This window comes from Lepus europaeus, chromosome 6 (assembly GCF_033115175.1).
Source record: "Lepus europaeus isolate LE1 chromosome 6, mLepTim1.pri, whole genome shotgun sequence".
NCBI lineage: Eukaryota > Metazoa > Chordata > Mammalia > Lagomorpha > Leporidae > Lepus > Lepus europaeus.
The window spans coordinates 35,002,392-35,024,558 of record NC_084832.1 but is presented as its reverse complement, the minus strand read 5'-3'; the positions used below and the strand labels follow the sequence as shown (position 1 = coordinate 35,024,558).

The 22,167-nt window shown below is 36.1% G+C and overlaps 1 protein-coding gene across 4 annotated transcripts in view; it reads left to right on the top strand.

Annotated features, from left to right (window-relative positions):
- SCEL (sciellin) overlaps nt 1-22,167 on the top strand; it is a 276,458-nt gene that overhangs the window by 219,067 nt on the left and 35,224 nt on the right. For all 4 annotated transcript variants that reach the window (XM_062195295.1, XM_062195297.1, XM_062195296.1 and 1 more), the window contains 8 exons: nt 5,060-5,119; nt 6,405-6,464; nt 7,769-7,831; nt 12,506-12,556; nt 13,458-13,520; nt 17,962-18,021; nt 18,499-18,558; nt 18,698-18,754. In XM_062195295.1, coding sequence (XP_062051279.1) covers nt 5,060-5,119; nt 6,405-6,464; nt 7,769-7,831; nt 12,506-12,556; nt 13,458-13,520; nt 17,962-18,021; nt 18,499-18,558; nt 18,698-18,754 — 474 coding nt within the window. The remainder of the gene's footprint in view (nt 1-5,059; nt 5,120-6,404; nt 6,465-7,768; nt 7,832-12,505; nt 12,557-13,457; nt 13,521-17,961; nt 18,022-18,498; nt 18,559-18,697; nt 18,755-22,167) is intronic.

Genomic DNA, 22,167 nt, shown 5'->3' with positions numbered 1-22,167 from the left:
TCATGTACGGTTGAGTATGTTCATGCATCTGTGTGTATATGAATGTGTATTTACATGGATATGTGTGCACCTGAGTGTGTGTAAGCATATGTGTAGTGCATGTATATATATTAGTATGCATTGGTTTCTGGGGTCCTTTAAAGATAATATTAGTCATTTCCTTTTCCTATACATATTGAAGTTCTATATATCTCTTAAAAATAAAATCCTCTCTTTATTAAAAAGCTTTCAATGTTTTTCCACCTCAGATAGGGTAAAATTCTAATAGTTAGTGATGGCCTTTTCTTTCTCAATAAAACGAAGCCAAATTGATCTTTTTCTTTCAGGCTCATTCCCGCAGTAAGGCATCTGCTTATGCTGTTCCCCTGCTTAGGATGCTCTAGCCCTATGGTCACCCTGTCAAACAGATCTTTTCTGGCCACTGAACAGAAGTAAATCACCATCCCCTCATACACTACAGTACTACAGGCCCCAGGCACTTTTTAAAAATTTTTTTTCACAGTATATATTTTTATCTGAAATTGTGGCATGCATTTATATACTAAATTTTGCAAGAATTCTTCAAAAAGTTTGTGGACAGATGGAATTAAAAGTAAGCATATTTTCCTGAAATAATTTTTGAAATTGTACACAGGAGGGATTCTTCAAAAAGTTCATGGATAAATGCATATTATGAAAAAACTGTGCACAATTTCTTTGCATCAAAATAAACATACATTTTAATTTCATTTGTCTATAATTTTTTTTTAATTTGAGAGGTAGAGAAAGTCATAAAAAGAGAGCGCAAGAGAATATTTCCTTCTGCTGGTTCGTTTGCTGAGTACCTGCTATGGATTCCAGCTTGGGCACTCTGACATGGCATGCAGGCATTTCAATCAGCATCTTACTCACCGGGCCAAATGCCTGCCCCATCCACAAACATTTTGGATACATTTGTTTATTGTCTATCTCTCCCCCCAAGTTAAAATGGTGGCCCCATGAGAGCTAATCCTGTGTTTTTATTCATTTCTGTCCCAGCACATGGACAGGGTCTTGCCTATAGTGGATTTTCCAAAGTATTTGTGGGTTCAAAAATACATAAATATTGAACATATAAATATATACTATGAGACATTGCTTCACACAGTTATCATTATACTACATTAGTACATTAATCAGGTTACCACAGTATTCAGTTCACTTTTTTGACTTTATGAACTGTGAAATATGTACTGTTAGGTGCTTTATTTAGTGTTTTAACAGATCAAAGTCTTGACAATGAAGTGAACTCTACAACCAATGCAAACAAAGGAAATAGTTATAATGCTTACTGTTTTGTTATTTTTCTGCATACTTATATCTGGAAATAGAATACAGAATTTTTTTTTCCTCTGTCACTGGCATTAAAAATCCCACATACTTCATTTATTGCAAAGTCAACCAGGGAGTAATCTAGAATTGAGTGGTTATTTCTATTGGGATTGTTTCGTTCTTTGCATTAAAAGGGTTCAGACTTTTTTAAAATTGCTGCTTTTAGTCTGTGTATCACAATCTCTGACATCTGGATACAAGTTGAAAAAAAACCTGAGTTAACATCTGCTTGCTTCCAAATATCTGTATCTTTGATGTTATATAGATGAAACCTCAGAGCTTTTTTTATATGATCTGAGCAGAGTTACAGAATATGGATAAAAAGTACCTTCCTATGTATGGTCTTTTCTCCATGTGGTATCCTCTGTAGACCAAAGGAGCAATTTACGGGTGCTGCATATGTGGAAAACACATGTAGATGTAATAAGAAAAGCAAAATTCCCTTATTATCAGAAGCAGACATATACTAAAGGGTAACAAAAAACACTAGAGTGGTTTAAGTGACTGTGAATTTTTATATTATAATCAACTTATCATGTTTCAGAACATTTCAGAAACTATAGATTTTTTTTTAGAGATTTATTTATTTATTCGAAAGTCAGAGTTACACAGAGAGCTGAGAGGCAGAGAGAGAGAGAGAGAGTGGTCTTCCATCTGATGGTTTACTCCCCAGTTGGCTGCAACTGCTGGAGCTATGCCTATCTGAAGTCAGGAGCTTCTTCCAGGTCTCCCAAGTGGGTGCAGGGACCCAAGGACTTGGGCCATCTTGTACTGCTTTCCCAGGCCATAGCAGAGGGTTAGGAAGAGGAGCAGCCAGGACTAGAACCGGCGCCCATATGGGATGCCAGTGCTTCAGGCCAGGGCTTTAACCTGCTGCGCCACAGTGCCGGCCCCAGAAACTATAGATTTTAATCTTTCTATTGTTTGTTACCAAAACAATTACTCAAAGTTTGTAATGCAGCTCACATTTGTAAGTACTAAAAGCAGTTATCAGTTTGCATGTCATTGATTTTAATATGTTTGTGTATTTCACACAATACAATTTTTTAAAAAATATTTTTTTAGGAATACAAATTTCTTAAGTACACCTTTAAGAATATGGTTATTCTTTCCACCATACCCACCCTCCCACCCACACTCCCACCCCTCCTCCTCTTTCTTCTCCCCTTCCCAGTCCCATTCTCCATTAAGATTCATTTTCAATTAACTTTGTACACCAAAAACCAACTCTGTACTATGTAAAGATTTCAAAAATTTGAACACACATGCACACACACACAAAAACTGTTTGAGAGCTAGTTTTAGAGTTAACTCTCATAATACAACTCATTGGGGACAGAGGTCCAACATGGGTAGTTAGTGCACAGTGACTCCTGTTGTTAATTTAACAATTAACACTCTTATGTATGATGTCAGTGACCACCCGAGGCTCTTGACATGAGCTGCCTAGGCTATGGAAGCCTTTTGAATCCACAAACTCAGTTAGTATTTAAACAAGACCATAGCAAAGTGGAAGTTCTCTCCTCCCTTTAAAGAAAAGTATATCCTTCTTTGATGGCCACTTCTTTCTGCTGGGATCTCAAAGAGATCCTTCATGTAGAACATTTTTGACACAGTGTCTTGACTTCCCATACCTGAAATGCTCTTAAAGGTTTTTTGGCCAAACCAGGAAGTCTTAAGGGCTGATTCCAAGGTCAGAGTGCTATTTAGGGTATTTGTCATTCTATGAGTCTGCTGTTTGGACTGCTTCCCATGTTGGAACATTCTCTCTTTTTAAATTCTATCTGTTATTATTATCAGACACTTGATCCTATTTATGATCACTTGAACACTTAATCCTATCTATATATTCACTTTAACATTTAATATGACCATTTTAACACTTAAGATGGCATTTTTGCCACCCAACTTAATGGGATTTGGTCTCATGACAAGTTTTTAAACTTTACCCTTAGAAGTAAGTCCATAGGAATGTATGCAGAACTTCAGTTACAAACTTACTCCTCCATTCCCACTCTTATTTTTTACTGAGATCAATGCTCAATTGACTTTATACACATATGATTAACTCTGTGTAAGGTAAAGAGCTCAACAAATAGTATGAAGAAAAAAAAACAAAAAAAAAAAAAAACCAAAACTATTCTTTGACAGTCAAATAAGGGCAGCTCAAGTCATCCCTTCTTGAAGTGTCAATTCATGTCTACAGATTTCATTTTAGGTGCTCTATTAGTTCTCAGAGATCAAGGAGAACATATGGTATTTGGGATAAGCTTATTTCACTAAATATGGTGTTTTCTAGATTCATCCATTTTGTTGCAAATGACTGGATTTCATTTTTTTCTACTATGTAGCATTCCATAGTGTACATATCCCATAATTTCTTTATCTGGTCTTTGGTTGACGGACTATTAGGTTGATTCCATGTCTTAGCTATTGTGGACTGAGCTGCAATAAACATGTTGGGGTATAGTTAACTCTTTTACTTACTGATTTCATTTCCCTTGGGTAAATTCCCAGGAATGGGGTGGCTGGGTCATATGGTAGGTCTATATTCAGATTTTTGAGGTATACGATCTTCCATAGTGACTTTACCAGTTTACATTTCCACTAACAGTAGATTTGGGTACCTTTTGCCCCACATCCTTGCAGGCATTTGTTGTTTGTTGATTTCTGTATGAAAGCCATTCTATCCAGGGTGAGGTGAAACCTCATTGTAGTTTTGTTTTGCATTTCCTTGACGGCTAGTGATCCTGAGCATTTTTTCATGTGTCTGTTGGCCATTTGGATTTCCTCTTTTGAAGAATGTCTGTTTAAATCCTTTGCCCATCTCCTAACTGGATTGTTTTGTTGTGTAATTTCTTGATCTCTTTATTCTGGTTATTAATCCTTTATCAGTTACATAGTTTGTAAATAATTTCTCCCATTCTGCCAATTGCCTCTCCACTTTCCTGAGTGTTTCTTTTAATCCCATTAATTTTGGCTTTGATTGGCTGTGTCTCTGGGGTCTTTTCCAAGAACTCTTTGCCTGTGCCTATATCTTTCAGGGTTTCCCCAATGTTCTCTAATAATTTGATGGTGTTGGGTTCATAGATTTAGCTCTTTAATCCATATTGAGTGAATTTTTATGAAAGGTGTCAGGTAGGGGTCTTGCTTCATACTTCTGCATGTGGAAATCCAGTTTTCCCAGCAACATTTGTTGAAGAGACTATCCTTACTCCAGGAATTGGTTTTAGCTCCTTTGTCAAATATAAGTTGGTTGTATACAGTTTTGTGATAGAAAGCTTGCTGGTGGATATCAACTTTACAAAATATGGATTCTCTAAAGTTGCTTTTGAAGTTCCACATATTGGAGGTAAACAGGATATACCTTCTGGAATGTTACATAAAACAATATATAGACTATTACATAATGTTCTGTGTACCTGGTAAAAATTAAGGGCATAGCATTAAATTTATCAAAATATGGAGATATGGAGAGTTCTAATGCAATATTTGCTAGGGTCAAATGGCTCCAGGATTAAAATATTGCTTTACTAATCTCAGTGAGTTTCAGAGAGGTATAAATATCTACCTATTTCTAGATAGTCACCTTTAGCCGTCTTTACCTATTCAGTGTGATCTTATTGAGTGTCTATACTATTGCTGAGATAGTTTAATCCATTTATTATCAAGCTATTCTTAACTTCATCATTTTTTCAATGTTTTAAAGGGGCCAGAGCCTTGACAATCTCATCAAAGTGACCTCTGAAGTAAACAGAAGCAACCAAGGGTGAGGATTGTCTCTTATCTTTCTTCCTTCCCCCTTGCCATCAATCTGTGGCACTCATAAAAGATGTGTTGAAAAACCTTTGGATTAGGATCAGAAAGTCTGAAATCCATTACTCTTCAGCTGGGTGTCTTTGAACAAGTCCCTTGAATGTGAACTGCAGCTTCCTTAGTTATAAAATGAGAATCATAATGTTTGTTCTATCTTTATCATTGCATAGTTTATAAGGATCTAGTGAAATGATGGATATAAACTCTATTTAAAATAAAAAGCTACTACAAATGGAAACTATTATCTAGTATAGTTTTAACTGTAGCACTGGAGATGCAATTCTTGAGGAGACTTGGTAAGAGTTTTTGGCAAATCATTACATTGTTTCTGAACTGATTATTTTTAAAAAATTCAATCTTGCCCTAATTTCATGGTTTTGTTTTGAAGGTAAGTGGGAAATTAAACCAACATATCCACGATTTATAGAAAGGTCATAAATTCCTCTTTATAGCAAGTGTACAGGAGAAGGCGTTTGGCCTAGTGGTTAAGATGCTTGTTAGGATGCCTGCATTCCCATATTGGTTTGCCTGGGTTCAATTCCCTACTCTGACTTCTGACACCAATGTTATGCCAATACAGGCCCTGTGATGCACTGGTGATAGCACAATTAGTAGGGGTTCATGTCACCTATGTAGGAGACAAGATTGAGTTTCCAGCTCCCAGCTTTACCTTCGCCAAGCCCCATCAATTGCAGGCATTTGAAGAGTGAACCAAACAATTGGTGATTCTCTCTCTCTCTCTCTCTCTCTCTCTCTCGCTCTCCTTCCCTCTCTCTCTCTTACTCAAACAAAACAAAAATTTAAATGATGATCTAGATAGGTATTAATTTCTCTAAGAACTTAGTAAAATTTATCTTGAGCACCTGCATCCTTTAAATCAAAGCAGTTAATTAAGAGTTAGGTGTTTTTCTACAGTGGTCAAGATGCCACTCAGGATACCCAGATCTCGTGGCAGAATGCTTGGGGTTCAGACCCAGCTCTGCTTCTGATTCCAGCTTCATGCTTATATATACTCTGAGAGGAATCAGATGAGTCCCTGCAACACATATGGCAGACCCAGATTGAGTTCCAGGATCCCGGCTTCTGCCTGGCCCACTCCAAGGTTTTACAAGTATTTGGGGAGTGAACCAATGGAAGGAAGTTGTCTAGCTCTCTCTTTGTCTTTCAAGTAAACAAATAACAGCCAACTGATTTAATTACATTTTTATTTATCATGATTTTGTTTATTTTGTTTAAAGGTCTGGAAATCTTAACAACCTCATCAAAGTGAATCCAGGAACAGGAAAAAGTGTACAATGGTAAGATTTAATGTGCTCCTCTTTTTTTGTTTCATGCTAACCAATGCTTAGGCATATAATTAAAATCATCATTTCAGCAGACTGATGCTGAACCCAATGATGGTTCAAGAAAAGAAATCTAGCACTGGCTGGCGCCGCGGCTCACTAGGCTAATCCTCCGCCTTGCGACGCCGGCACACCAAGTTCTAGTCCAGGTCAGGGCACCGATCCCCTCCCGGTTGCCCCCCTTCCAGGCCAGCTCTCTGCTGTGGCCAGGGAGTGCAGTGGAGGATGGCCCAAGTGCTTGGGCCCTGCACCCCATGGGAGACCAGGAGAAGCACCTGGCTCCTGCCATCGGATCAGTGCGGTGCGCTGGCCACAGCACACCTACCGCGGCGGCCATTGGAGGGTGAACCAACGGCAAAAGGAAGACCTTTCTCTCTGTCTCTCTCTCTCACTGTCCACTCTGCCTGTCAAAAAAAAAAAAAAAAAGAAATCTAGCACTATCTCATTTCCAAAAATAAAGGTAAAGACTTGAGTCGATTGATTTCTGATACAATGAAAGTGCCATTTGGTTCATTAGGTTTACAGTTTTCCCACAGAATGGAAGGATTTGTTTTTCTTATACACAAGGGATAGCACAGTAGACATAAAAGAGAACTAGACTGGAGTCCGTAGATGTGAGTGTCGGCCTGACTTTACCCCCCCTTATCTGTGTGGCCTGAAACTTTCTTCTATTTGGACTTTTGTTTTCTCATCTTCACAGTGAGGGGATTGGACTGGGTGTTCACTGGACATTTTCACTGCTAATTCAGTTCCTAAGTTCCAATAGGATGGCTGGAGTCACGGTAAAGCCCAAGAGTTCTGGTAAAGGATGACTTAGATTTAAATCCCAGTCCTATAACTGTTAGCCCCGTGCAAAATTTACATTATCTTCCTGTGTCCTGTGTGTTGTTCTTTCTATGAAATGGAGATGATAGTATACTGGTTTCTTATGCCATGGGATTGGTAGAAAGATTAAATTAGATATAACTCATGGAAATCACATACAGCAGTGTCTGGTATATCAAAAGTTTTCTAAAACCATTACTTACTATTAATTGTTTCTATTTAATTAGAGTTAGGTTCTAATATACATATTCATATTCATATTTACAAATGCATTGATATATATTCACAGTCACACTGAAAAATCTCAACCTACTGAAATGATTTATGTTTTTATAAATATTTTATAATAAAAATATTTCTCATTTTCAACAAGTATTTGCAGACATTTGATATAAATCTATCACTGATCTGGTTATTTCTTCCATGTTTTTAAGGGATCAAAGTCTTGACAGTCTCATCAAAGTGGCTCCTGAAACAAACAGAACAAAACAACAAGGGTAAGGTTATATACCTTTTTAATCTTTACATTTTTTCCTCTATTCAACTTAAAAATATGATAAGGTGCTCTGCTCTACCATAGTGACAACCAGTGATGGAACCCAAAATCAGTAGGTCTTGTGTCACCTCCTGAAGGGCTGATGTTTAAGTCTTTGCTCAGGGCTTGCTGATATGGGATTTGTGGGAAAGAGAATTCCTCGAAATACAAGAGTGTTCCTTTCCCAGGATGAGATTTATATACCACACTTGAGGTTTCCTTAAAACGAGTGGAGATTCCATGGCATGAAGCATCACCCCAGAACAATTTCCCAGAGCTAAGCAGTTGAAAGAAATGTCTTCATGTAATCACAGTTGTCCCTCCTTCTCTGTCCAATATTTATACCATATCTTCTAATTTCCTTCCACCCAATTTCTTTTTTTTAAATTTTTTTATTAAACTTTTATTTAATGAATATAAATTTCCAAAGTACAGCTTATGGGTTACAATGGCTTCCCCCCTCCCATAACTTCCCTCCCGCCCGCAACCCTCCCCTTTCCCGCTCCCTTTCCCCTTCCATTCATGTAAAGATTCATTTTCAATTCTCTTTGTATACAGAAGATCAGTTTAGTATATATTAGGTAAAGATTTCAACATTTTGCCCATATAGCAACATAAATTGAAAAAAACTACCATTGGATTACTAATTATAGCATTAAATAGCAATGTACAGCACATTAAAGACAGAGAACCTACATAATTTTTTTTCAAATTAATTAATTTTCTATGCCATTTCCATTTTAACACCAGGTTGTTTTTTTTTTTTTCATTTCCAATTCTCTTTGTATACAGAAGATCACTTCAATATATAATTAGTAAAGACCTCATCAGTTTGTGCCCACACAGAAACACAAAGTGTAAAAATACTGTTTCAGTACTAGTTATAGCATCACTTCGCTTTAGACGACACATTAGGGACAGATCCCACATGGGGTGTAAGTACACAGTGACTCAGACAATTTCTAAAGTTGGAGGAGGTTTTAAAAATTGGATTCATTTTGGTGTAGGGTGTGTGGCATAGTGGGTAGGGCTGTTGCCTGCAACACCAGCATCTCATATGGGCACCTATCCATCTTTCTACTAATGGTCTTGGAAAGAAGCCAAGTGCCGGGGCATCTACCACCCATGTAGAAGACCCAGATGAAGTTCTTGGCCCCTGGATTCTGCCTGGCTCAGCCCTGGCTATTGCAGCTACTTGGAGAGTGAACCAGCAGATGGAAGGCCTCTCTCTCTCTCTCCTTCTTTGAATCTGACCTTCAGAAAATTAATTTTTACTCAGTTTGTTGAAATAATAGTGAATGCAAAGAATACATTTGTCTTTTATGGAGAATTTTTTTCTAAGACAAACAGTGTTTGCTGTGCCTGAGCCAGTGCAAACAGAGGAGCGCCACATGCCACACACTGATAAGCTTTGGATTCCTTTATTGCCAGCAGTTGAGCGGGCTCTCGGCCCTGAAGCTCAAAGCAACAGGGTTCAAAAAGGCAAAAACTGCCGGGAGGTGAGGAAGAATTACATGGTTGCTAGGGTCAAGATGACCTAAGGCCTATGTGAAACTAATATCAATTGCAATCTTGACAATACCAGTTACAATCTTGACAATACCAACATTAGTCCAGATACCAACCTAAATCATATGTGGGATATGTGTTTTTTTAAATTTTTTTTTGACAGGCAGAGTGGACAGTGAGAGAGAGAGACAGAGAGAAAGGTCTTCCTTTGCCGTTGGTTCACCCTCCAATGGCTGCTGCGGCTGGCGCACCACGCTGATCCGAAGGCAGGAGCCAGGTGCTTCTCCTGGTCTCCCATGGGTTGCAGGGCCCAAGCACTTGGGCCATCCTCCTCTGCACTCCCGGGCCATAGCAGAGAGCTGGCCTGGAAGAGGGGCAACCGGGACAGAATCCGGAGCCCCGACTGGGACCAGCCGGCGTCACAGGCGGAGGATTAGCCTATTGAGCCGCGGCAATGGCTGGGATATGTGTTTTAAGCTTGAGTGATCATTGATCATGCTAAGGAGTTTCTAGGTTCTGCCAAGTGGGACGCAGTGTACTGTTATTATCTAAGTTTTAGACCATGGTTAGTTTCAGACCATAGTCTCACAGTAGGGGTGCTTTCTCAAAATGGGGTCCCGGGTGCTCTAAAATTTGAGTCCCTACTGTCAAGGTTTCACTTCATGTTAAGTAAAGGAAGAAGCATAACAAAACCATGAAATGATAAATATATATTTTTAAGTTAGTTTCAACATGTTATATACAAAAGATATTTATCTTCTTCATATATGTATTTTTGAAGATTTATTTATTTATTTGAAAGACAGAGTAACAGAGAGAGGGAGAGACAGAAGTAACTTCTTTGTGATGATTGCCTGTCTTAATTTGCATATATGAATGCTCTCTATATTTACAACATGTAGCTATCAAATAGAGCTAATTTAGACTAAATCAGAATTCAGAAACTTCTTAAAGGGCTAGATAATTCACTTTGAGAAGTGGGGCAAAACAGCTCTGTTTTAACCTATCGACTCTTCCAGTAGAGTGAAATCAACCATAGAAAGTAATTTGTAAAAAATGGGTATGGCTGTTTGTTAATAGAACTTTATTTGCTAAGCCAGACTGCAGGCTGGATTTAACTTAATAACCACAGTTTTCTTACCCCTAGACTAGATAGTGATTTGTCTGAGTGAGAAAGGAAGTCCAGCTCTGTGTGTGTCAGTGAGGTGGCTTCTAAAATATAGCCTGCTTCTCCACCTTTTAGATTGTATATACTTATTCAATAACTGTGTTTACAGATCTAATCACTTCATCTAAATATTTACTCTTAAATTACCCTTAGATCTTATTCACTAAATAAAAATTCACCTTTACTGTCATTGCCTCAGGGTCTGGATTGATGGGAGATCATATAATACTTTGCATTCCTGATTTTTAGCCAGTCAAAGGCAGTCCTCTTTTGTCCTCCCAAGATGACTTTGTTTCTGAAAGTGAACTTGGCTTTCATTATGTGATCTTTTCCTATTCAGCATCTGAGCTGCTATTTTATTAGTCATGTGCTGCCATTTGTTGCTTTTGGTTGAGTGTCCAATTCTTGTTGGTAAAAAGATTCTTTTTTTTTTTTTTTGACAGGCAGAGTGGACAGTGAGAGAGAGAGACAGAGAGAAAGGTCTTCCTTTTGCCGTTGGTTCACCCTCCAATGGCCGCCGTGGTTGGCGCGCTGCGACCGGCGCACCACGCTCATCCGATGGCAGGAGCCAGGTGCTTATCCTGGTCTCCCATGGGGTGCAGGGCCCTAGGACTTGGGCCATCCTCCACTGCACTCCCTGGCCACAGCAGAGAGCTGGCCTGGAAGAGGGGCAACCAGGACAGAATCCGGTGCCCCGACCGGGACTAGAACCCGGTGTGCTGGCGCCGCAAGGCAGAGGATTAGCCTAGTGAGCCGGGCGCCGGCTTGTAAAAAGATTCTTAAGTCCAAAGAACATTTACAGACTGTGTAGTCTTGGACAAATTGTTTAATCTCCTTAAAAACCTCAGGTTCTTTATCTGTAAAGTCAAGATCCTAAGAGTTAATTAATTTCTTCACGATTCGCTAGAACAAAAAACATGCAATTATGCTTGTAAAGCATTTTGCTCTCAACTACATATTTGTTACACATTATCTACTAGTATTATTATTACTGTTACTAATTTTTCTTCGTTTTGTTGATTCTCCATAGATCCACTTAATATTCACTCGAAGAAATACCAAAGAGATTATCCTATTAAGTTGAACCTTATGAAATTACTGATATTCACCTATTTTTGTCCCACAAAATAAAAATTCAGTTACTTCAACATAATAGAATACAAAACTTTATATGGAAGGCTTTGTACATGATGAAATGAGATTAGTCCCAAAGATAGACTATGTGATTCAAGTCTTTCTGGTCCTTTTTGTTTTGGGCATATATAATGTATTATCCAATAAGAAAGCCTATCAAATCAGCCTTCTTGCTTAGGCTTTTTGGACTTAGGTTTGGTATGATAGCCCAGTGTGATAATAATAGGAGTTATTTAGAGCTTTGATTGTCTATTTGATTGTTCAGAATAAAAACATAAATTATATAGTCAGAAGTCTTGCTTGTTATAATTTAATTTTACATGAAATGTAGTTCTTTTAGCATCTCACAATGGCATCAGTACTTGTATATTCACATTATGAATGTTAACTGAATAAGTTTAACTTAAAATCTGGAAATAACTGTTTTAAAAATCCTAGGGTTCTATTTTGTTTGTTTGTTTTGAAAAAAAGAAGCAAGGAACATATTGTAATAATAAATAATTTTGTATTTTCTCTTTCTCATTACAACCTCAAAATATTCTCAATTCTAATTGCACTATATATATCTAAAATGGCAAATAATGAGTCTAAGAGTAATTCTGCTTTGAGGTTGACTTGAAAGAAAAAAGAATAGAACTAAATTCTCATATAGAAAGATGTGCAAGAGGTAAATTGATAGTAGCAACTGCTTCTACATAGGACTGAAAAGGAGTTTTGTACTAACAACAGTTATTTGATTCAAAATTAAAGCTGAAAAATGTACAGATTATTGATTTTAACTGATTGTGTTAGCTATTGAAACTTACAATACTTTTTTATTTTTAGAAACGAAGACCTGGAGAATCTTACCAGAGTGATCCCCTCACCAAACAAAAGGTAAGCTTAAGTCTCCTGAGCAAATCTCCAATTTATACCAGCAAATAAAATTATTTGGCTAGGGATATTTTGAAAGGGACAGGCTAAAAATTAAAACAAGTTTATTTGTTGATTGTGATAATGCTAGATAGATTTTCCTTTTATTATTGCTTCTATTTATTTCATTGTAGTGTTTAAAATGATAACACCAAAGCTAATTATATATAATTGCCACTTGAGAAATTCCTTTGGACATAGTAACAACTGGATTGTGACTAAATTTATGCTTAATAAATCATAAAATGAGTAAACCAAAGAATATTGGTTTTCTACTATCTCATAAACCCAAGAATTAATATTTAAGTGACCCATAAGAAAACATATTTGATTAGAATATGTTAGCATGACAATGAATTTACTTCTTTGAGAAAATAAAACTATTATATACTGGAGTAAAAGTTAATAAAGAGCGTGGAAGAGAAACTCCTTGCTACCACTCAGAATTATTGTGAAGATGAAGTTGGGGAAAAGTGTTTCAGAGATGAAAAGAATTATTGTGAACAGAGGGAGGAAGGGCACAGGAGGAAGTAGTGTGGGATGTGGGTACAGTTGCTGTGGTTTCAATTTTGATTCACTCTCAGCCACTTTTTTTGGTGTCTGGCTCTAGGGAGTGTCTTAATCTCTCTAAAGCTCAATTTCTTTCTTTATAAAGTAGTGGGTGGAGACTGTGGTGATATGTGCTTCATTGAGTTGTTTTGATGGTTGAAAAATGATGATTAATGTATATATAAAGCAGATATAGTAAGCCTACAACTTTTTGCACTAGGAGTCCACTGAATGAGTTACAAATAACAAAAATGCCATTCATGACATTTGATATTTTGTAATTGGATTTGATCTTTTTCATTTTATTTTGTTTCAGCTGTGAAAAAACTCTTGATGAACCCAGTAATGTAAGCCTCAAAGCTGCCATAAACACTGCTGGGTAAGAAAAGAATTATTCATTTGTTTGTTTTCCCTTAACTAAACACAATATGAATATAAATAACATATTCATTTTATGGACAAATTTAATGTTGGCCTTGAAAAAATAGTCACATTAAAGAAATTATTTGAAAGACAGAGAAGGAAAGAGCGAGATGGAAAGATGGACAGATAGACACAAAGTGACAGAGAGAAAGAAGTAATTCTCATTCTCTGGTTCACTCTGCAAATGCCAACAACAGCTGTAGCTGAGCCAGGTGGAAGCCAGGAGCCCAGAACTCAGCTTGGGCCTCCGATGTTGGTGACAGGAACCCAGGTATTTGAACTAGCACCACTGCCCCCCAGGGTGCTCATTAGTAAGAAAATGGAATTAGGAGCAGTGCCGAGACTTGAACTCAAGTCCGATACAGGATGTGGGTATCTTTAACTGCTGTACCAAATACCCACCCCATCAGTTTTTATATTCACATACAAACTGATACATCTGTTTGTTAACATCAAGAAAGAGGCAGTTGTATGAAGGTGACTTCATTTCTGTCAGCCTCAAGTAAAGCAGCCGAAGGGAGACACCGGAGAAGCATGGGGTAGGAATATAACCAGTCCGCAGCTTTTTATATTTTGCCTTTTTTGTATGTGGTATTTGTATTCTTTTGTCTCTGGAATGGATTAAAATTTATTAATGATAATTCACTTTAAGGAAAAGACCCACACAATTCATTAGACTCATCATTAGCATACCACTGACTTCTTGGGAGAGTGTTTTCTGATAGTCATTGGAAATTTTATAAGGTTTATCGTCCGTCAGAGGGTTTGCTTCTCCCAACAAATTTATGGACCTGAAATTTGAGAATTCTATAAGTGGTGTCTATAAGATAATGAAATTTACTTTTTGTCTCTAATTGTATGAAAATTTTTATTTCATCACACATTACTATAATGCATGCATCTGCCTTATCTGTCTTAAGAATGTTTTCATGATTTCCTTTGGCAAGTTTTGTTGGTTCTTACAAAAATCGCAAAATTTGAGAAGTGTGAGGAAGGAACCTTAGATAATCTTGACCTGGTTAAATGAACAATCTTGAAAATCACCATTCCAGTTAAACCTGTTCATTTTGTCAATGAGGAAATTAAGACTCAGAAAGGTTAAGGGGTTTGACCAGAGTCACCAAGAAAATGAGTGGAAGAGTGAGAGTGGCTCTGTGATCTCTTAGGCAGTGAATGATTACTGAGTACCTCATATGTTCACAGCTTACAACTAGGTATCATTAGTTGCACATTAGGGTAATTATAGGCTGCGGACACCAAGAAGAGAATTCAGTAGTCATACTCAATCTTATTAAAGCAGGCAATTAACATAGATTAAAGCTAATTATGTTCCAGGGGCATAGAGATGTTACTCTAAGATAATAATAGGTTGTCAGTTTAAAATATTACATTTTCAAGCACTCACATACTGCTTGCTGAATATGGAATGTATTGTCAGTGATTAGCATTTAGAGGAAAAAAATACATTAAAAACCTAATATAATAAACACTAAAGTAATAAAATTCATACTCCTGGAGTCCTATGAATAGAGGTTTGAGATAGACACAGATTAGAGATTATCCAGTCAAAGCTTTTCATTTACAGATAAGAATACTAAAGCCAGGGGCATAGCCTTCTGTGAAGTCTCCTAATTGACAGCCCAACTTGAGTCATGACCCCCAGCACATAGACTTTACTCTTCAAATGAGGTGTTCATTAAGCACCTCAGGAAATAGTGTAGGCTGTCAAGAAGTGATTGCTACTTTGCAGGACAACCAGAAGACATCCTTTACTGTTCTCTAAGGGTCACTTGAAGTATTCTTCATAGATGACAATGCACAAATGTGCAAATGACAGCAGAACACATTACTGATTTGAACTCCCTGGAAGTAATAATACCCAAATATTCTAATGGATACTTTGCTATATTTTTAAGCAAGTTTAATGAAGTAGTAATTTAAGAAGCAAAAATGCTTAATGCTTTTGTATAAAATTTAGATGTCCTTTGTTTGCCAGATCCAAATCCTGAAAAAAATGTCTGTATGTTTATTATTTTCAATTCATTGAGATAAATTACATAATACTATTGATCCAGAAGTTCAGCAGTGTTCCATTGATCCATGATTTTTGTTAGGAGTAGGAATAGGACATAGCATGAATTTTTGTTTTCTAAGCTAGGGTTTCTTCTTTTTTCTAATTGTTTTTTATTTTGTTTAAGGAATACAACATCATGAATTTAATATATACAGATTTGGGAACATGATGCTTCTTCCCCCTCCACCTCCCTCCCACCCATACTCCCGTCTTAAACTTGAGTTTTGTTTTTGTTTTTTTTTTAACTTTTATTTAATGAATATAAATTTCCAAAGTACAGCTTATGGATTACAATGGCTTCCCCCCCCACCCATAACTTGCCTCCCACCCACAACTCTCCCCTTTCCCGCTCCCTCTCCCCTTCCATTCACATCAAGATTCATTTTAAATTCTCTTTATATACAGAAGATCAGTTTAGCATTAAGTAAAGATTTCAACAGTTTGCCCCCACATAGCAGCACAAAGTGAAAAATACTGTTGGAGTATTAGTTATAGCATTAAATAACAATGTACAGCACATTAAGGACAGAGATCCTACATGATATTTTTTAAAAATTGATTAATTTTCTATGCAATTTCCAATTTAACACCAAGTTTTTAAACCTGAGTTTTAGTAACAGTGGGTCACAACCTGTTAAAGTGTCTTGCAATTAAATTAGTGAGTGTCAATCAATATTTCCCCTTTAATTGAATTAGAGGAATTGAATAGAAAATTTGGGAGTCTATTTTATGTAGTAAGGATATTATTTCATGAAATATGTACTTGTGTCTGTATATTTGTCTGTTAAAAAGAGTAGTGGGCTGTGATGTAAAATGTTTCTTATTAGGTCTTGTGAAACAGTGATTTGAATTCAGATTTTCTGTGCTTAGCAGAACAGTAAAAATGGAAGCTCCCATGTCTGTTTCTGTATTTTCTGTGCTGTTTGTTATGCTGGCCATGGATATTATATATGGATTTACACTAAAATATTGAGATTAATTTTATATATTAAAAATTATAGTTTTTGAACATACTGCAAAGTTCCCATCTGCAAAGCTTTATGCTTTGTTATTTTTCCTTTTAATATGTGAAATTAACCTCATTTTAAGGATTGTTGTCTTTCTGGCACAATTTAGTTTATAACAGATTTTTTTTTCTTACCTCTGTTATCTCAGCACTTGTTTTATAACAGATTTCACAATCCATTTATACAAGGAAATTTTTTTGAATAGTTCTCATATGCCATTCATTCTTTTGATGGTATTTATAGATACCAGTTGATTATCTTTAATTGAGAATATTATAATTGAAGAGAATTCAAAACACTAAAAATTCAATTAGGGATTTTCCACCTGCTGTGCAGAGCTGAGAACCATGGCAATGAAGCTGAATGAAGCCAGGACCTGAGAAGTACACTTTGTGGAAAGGCAAGGGCTGATGGAGGCCATATAGACCTTTACCTGGACTTCCTTGATGAATAATCTCAAAATTGCTTTCCTTTAGTTCATATTTTTGCATCAATCCCTTTGTTGAGTAAAATGTATTTGATTTTTATATCAAGAAAAAAGACTTTCAGGGGGAGGAGTACTGTCAGGGTGTCCACAGTGGCACTGGAAGTAGATGTTGTCAGTTCTCCAGTTTCTTTCCATGGCACTTGCCGTATATTTCTCCGCACAAATATAGAACAAGAGTTTAGAGGAACATTGAAAAACCACTACTTTCCAGTCCACCAAGACAGTGAATGACAGTGAACCATGTAGGAGGAAATAATGTTTGGTGACTTAGAAAAGAAGCTGATAGAGCTTGGAGTACCAGATGGACAGTTTTCAGAGCATGAAACTAAGTTAACTATGAACAATTGAGTTTAATTTAGTTTTCAGTTATGGTAGAGGAAAGTCACAATTATGGGTTGTTGGAACTCCTTTTTACCAAGCCTTCTGTTAAGAATAGTCCCAGTTTGAGAGCTTAGTTGTTGTTGTTGTTGTTTTTTTTTTTTTTTTTAATTGATAGTCCTAGTTTTTGAACATGCTTCAAAGATAAGGACACTGGAATCAGTTTGAATCTTCATAATGTTAAAACAATTCAGAGAGAAAAATTGTCAGTCTCTCTAGCCATCATGCCCTGGAAGATACACTCTAGTAATAAAGCACATGAATGCAGAGTCAGTTTTCTTCCATTATAGCATGGCTCTCCCTTCCCTGGGTTGGTTAGAAAACATACTTCATGGTTGTTCTATAAGCAAACTATATATAACTCCGTAACCCTTTCTTGCCATTTCCAGTGACCTTAAACCCATTTATCTCTAACCCAAACCACTTTAATCATTTTTTTTTCTGTTTAAAGAAACCATGATCTTGATAAACTCATCAAGGTGAATCCTGAAATTCTTGCAACCAACGAAAGGTAATTATATTATTTTTAATCTTTTCTGGTCAGGAAATATATTTTGTTTTATAATTTCAAGCAGATTTACAACCTTAATAATCTTTATTTTTTAAATATTTTATTTATTTTATTTGAGAGTTAGAGTTCCAGACAGTGAGAGAAAGAGACAGAGAGAAAGGTCTTCGTTCCATTGCTTCACTCCCCAGATGACTGCAACAGCTGGAGCTGCACCAATTCGAAGCCAGGAGCCAGGCACTTCTTCCTGGTCTCCCATATGGGTGCTGGGGCCCAAGGTCTTGGGCCATCTTCTACTGCTTTCTCAGGCCATAGCAGAGAGCTGGACTGGAAGAGGGGCAGCTGGGACTAGAACCGGCGCCCTTATGGGATGCCGGCGCTGCAGGCGAGGATTAACCTACTACGCCATTGTGCCAGCCCCAACCTTAATAATCTTAACAAAAGAATTAATCTGTTCTCTTTTTGTTGTTCTATTTTCAGAAACCAATATCTGGATAACCTCATCAAAGTGAATCCTGCAGTAATCAGAAGCAATCAGAGGTAATCAAATCAAAGCAATCAAGTCATGTTTTCATCTGTCTCTTGCCTCTGAATGACCTGCATTGATAATGTTGGTTTATTGACCTCGTACAACTCAATATCCTATTAGTAATGTCAGCTTCCTTTTTCTTTTAAACAGCTCAGAGTTGGACAATTTCATTAAAGTGAAACCTTCAGCTCTCAGAAACACTAGTCGGTAAATGACCTTGCCTATCTTGAAATAATCTGAAGGTTCTAGGGTAGGAATTCTGTTTCTTTTTTTCTTTTTAAAGAAGGATTTTATCTTTCTTTAGTGTTTTAAATTAGAACACTTCCTAGAACATACAAAATATGAGTCTTAGAAGTTGGAGATTACAAATTTGTTTAATTTTTATTTTCTATCTTCTATTTTTAAATAGAGAAATATACAGTACATTAACATTATCCATAGACACCCTATTGTGTAATAAACCCCAGAACTTCCTACTCCTATGTAGCTCTAATGTAGTACCTGTCAACCAACCATTCCCCATCCCTGCCTCCTCACTTTCCAGCCTCTGGTAATCACCATTATTTTTAGCTTTTTTGAGATCACTTATTTTTTAGTCTCCACAGATGAGTGAGATTATGTGATACTTTTCTCTCTGTGCTTGGCTTATTTCACTTAAAATGGCTTCCATTTCAATTCATACTGTTGTAAATGATAAGATTTCAACCTTTTATGGCTAAGTAGTATTCCATTGTATATATGTACCACATGTTTTTTATCGAGTTCATTGGTGGATGGACACTTAGGTTGTTTCCATTTGTTGGCTATTGTGAATATTGCTGTAATAAACATGAGAGTGCAGCTATCTCTTCAACAAATGGGTTTCATTTCCTTTGATATATACCTACGAATGGGATTTCCAGAGCATATAGTAGACCTACTTTTAATATTTTGAGGAACCTCCCTTCTGTTTCCAACCAACAGTATGCAAGGGCTTCCTTTTCTCCACATCCTGGTTAATTCTTGTTATCTGTTATCTTTTGACATGAGCTAATTTATGATTGAGGTGATATCTCATTGTGATTTTGATTTGCATTTCCCTAATGATTACTGATATTGAACATTTTTTCAACTCTCTGCTTAATTTGTATGTCTCCCTTTGAGAAATGTCTATTTATATCTACTGACCATTTTCAAATTAGATTATTTGTGTTGTTTTCTTGCTTTCTTTAATTTTTTGTTATTCAGTTGTTTGAATCCCTTATATATTCTGAATGTTAAGCACTTGTTAAATGTATAATTTACATATGTTGTCTGTCATGCTATAGTTTATTTCTTCATTCTGTTGGTTGTTTCCTTTCCTGTTGAAAAGCTCTTTAGTTTGAAGAAATCTCATTTGTCTATTTTTGATCTTATTTCCTGTGCTTTTTTGGTCTGATTTAGAAAATCCTTGCCCATTCCAATGTCCTGAAGTGTTTTCCCTATATTTTCTTGTAATAATTTCAAAGTTCCAGGTCTCACATTTAGGTCTGTAACTCATTTTGAGTTAAGGGTCTTGTTTCATTCTCTGCATGTGGATATCCAATTTTCCCAGCACCACTGATTAAAATGACTCTTTTTCCCAATGCATGTTCTTAACCCTTTGTCAAACATCAGTAGTTGTAGAAGTGTGTGTTTACTTCCAGGGTCTATATTCTGTTCCAGTGGTCTGTGGATCTGTTTTTATGCCAATATCATTGCTATTTTAATTACTGTAGCTATTTAATGTATTCTGAAGTCAAGTAGTGCAATGCCTTCTGCTTTGTTCATTTTGTTCAAGCTTGCTTTAGCTATGCTGGGCCTTTTGTGATTCCAGACAAATTTAGTACCTTTTTTTCTAGTTCTGTGAAAAATATTATTGGAATTTTAGTAGAGATTACATTGAATCTGCAAGTCATTTCGTGTAGTAGGCACATTTTAATGATAATGAGTCTTCCAATCCATGATCAAGGGATATCTTTATATTTCTTTGTGTTTTCTTTATTTTCTTTTATCAATGATTTATAGTCTTTATTATACAGGTTTTTTTGTTTTGTTTTGTTTTGTTTTTACCTGTTTGGTTCAATTTATTCCCAGGTGTTTTTAAATAGTCTTTGTGAAAGGTATTGCTTTCTTACTTTCCTTTTCAGATGAATCATGATTTGTTTATCGCAGCATTACTGATTTTTAGATGTTGACTTTGTATTCGGCAAATTTGCTGAATTTATTTATTAGTTCTCATAGATTTTTGGTGGGTTCTCTGGGGTTTTCTATATATGATATAACGTCATCTGTAAACAATGACACACTTGAACTTTTCCTTTCCAATTTTGATATCCTTTATTTCTTTATCTTGACCAATTTTTCTAATTAAGACTTCCAGTACAGTATTAGATAAAGTTGGTAAAAGTGGCCATCTTGTATTGTTCCAGATCCTAGGAAATCTTCAGCTTTTCCCCTATCAATATGTTGCTCGCTGTTGACTTTATATATTGTCTTTACTATGTTAATGTATCTTCCATCTATGGATGCTAAATTTTATCAAATGCCTTTGCTAACCCTATTGAAATGATATCCAATAGAATTTCTATTCTTTTAAATTTGTTGAAACTTGTTTTTGACCTACCCTATGTGCTATTGAGAAGATGTGTATTCTTTTCAAATTCTGTAAATATCTGTTAGATCAAATTGATTTGGGGTACAATTTAACTCTGCTCTTTCTTTGTTGGTTTTCTGTTTAGGTGATCTGTCCATTTCTAAAAGTGAATATTAAAGTCATCTACTATTATTGTGGGGGAATCTATCTCTCCCATTAGGTCTATTAATATTTGCTTTATGTATTTGTGTCCTCCAATATTGAGTGCATATATATTTATAGGTGTACTTTCCTCTTGCTGAATTGAACTCTTTTCATTTTATAATGGTTTTTCTGATCTCTTTATGGTTTTGGATTTAAGATCTATTTTATGTGATAGAAAGATGGCTACTGCTGCTTCCTTTAGTAATCCATTTGCATGAAATATCTTATATCCTTTCATTTTCAGTCTGTGAGTATCCTTAGAGGTGAAGTGAGTTTCTTGTAAGCCTAAATTCAGTTGGGTCCTGTTTTTAAAATCTGTTTTTAACTGGAGCATCAAGTTCACTGACATTTCAAGTAATTACTGATAAGTAAGGTGATACTACTGCCTGTTTGATACTTGCTTTGTATTATTATTGTAGTTCTTTTCTTCATTCCTCTCTTGCAATCTTCATTTGTGGTTATGTGATTTTTATTTGCTGGTATACTTTGATTTGTTGCTTATAATTTTTGGTAAGTCTGTTATGGGTTCCTGATTTTTGGTTATCATGATGCTTACAGAGAACTTCTTTTGTCTATAACAAAGTATCTCCAAGTGACAACAATGTAGCATTGATCATAAAGATAAGGAAAGAGACAGACAAAAAAACACAGAGATAAGAAATCCTAATTCCCAACTCTCTATTTGTGCTCCATTTCTCCCCACATTTTGATTTTTTTGGTGTTACACCTGACTTATTTCAATATTGCCTGCCTCCTAACATTTTAATGTAGTGGCTTTATTTTTCTTTTTTACTCTTCACAGTAAAAAATATACATGGTTTCC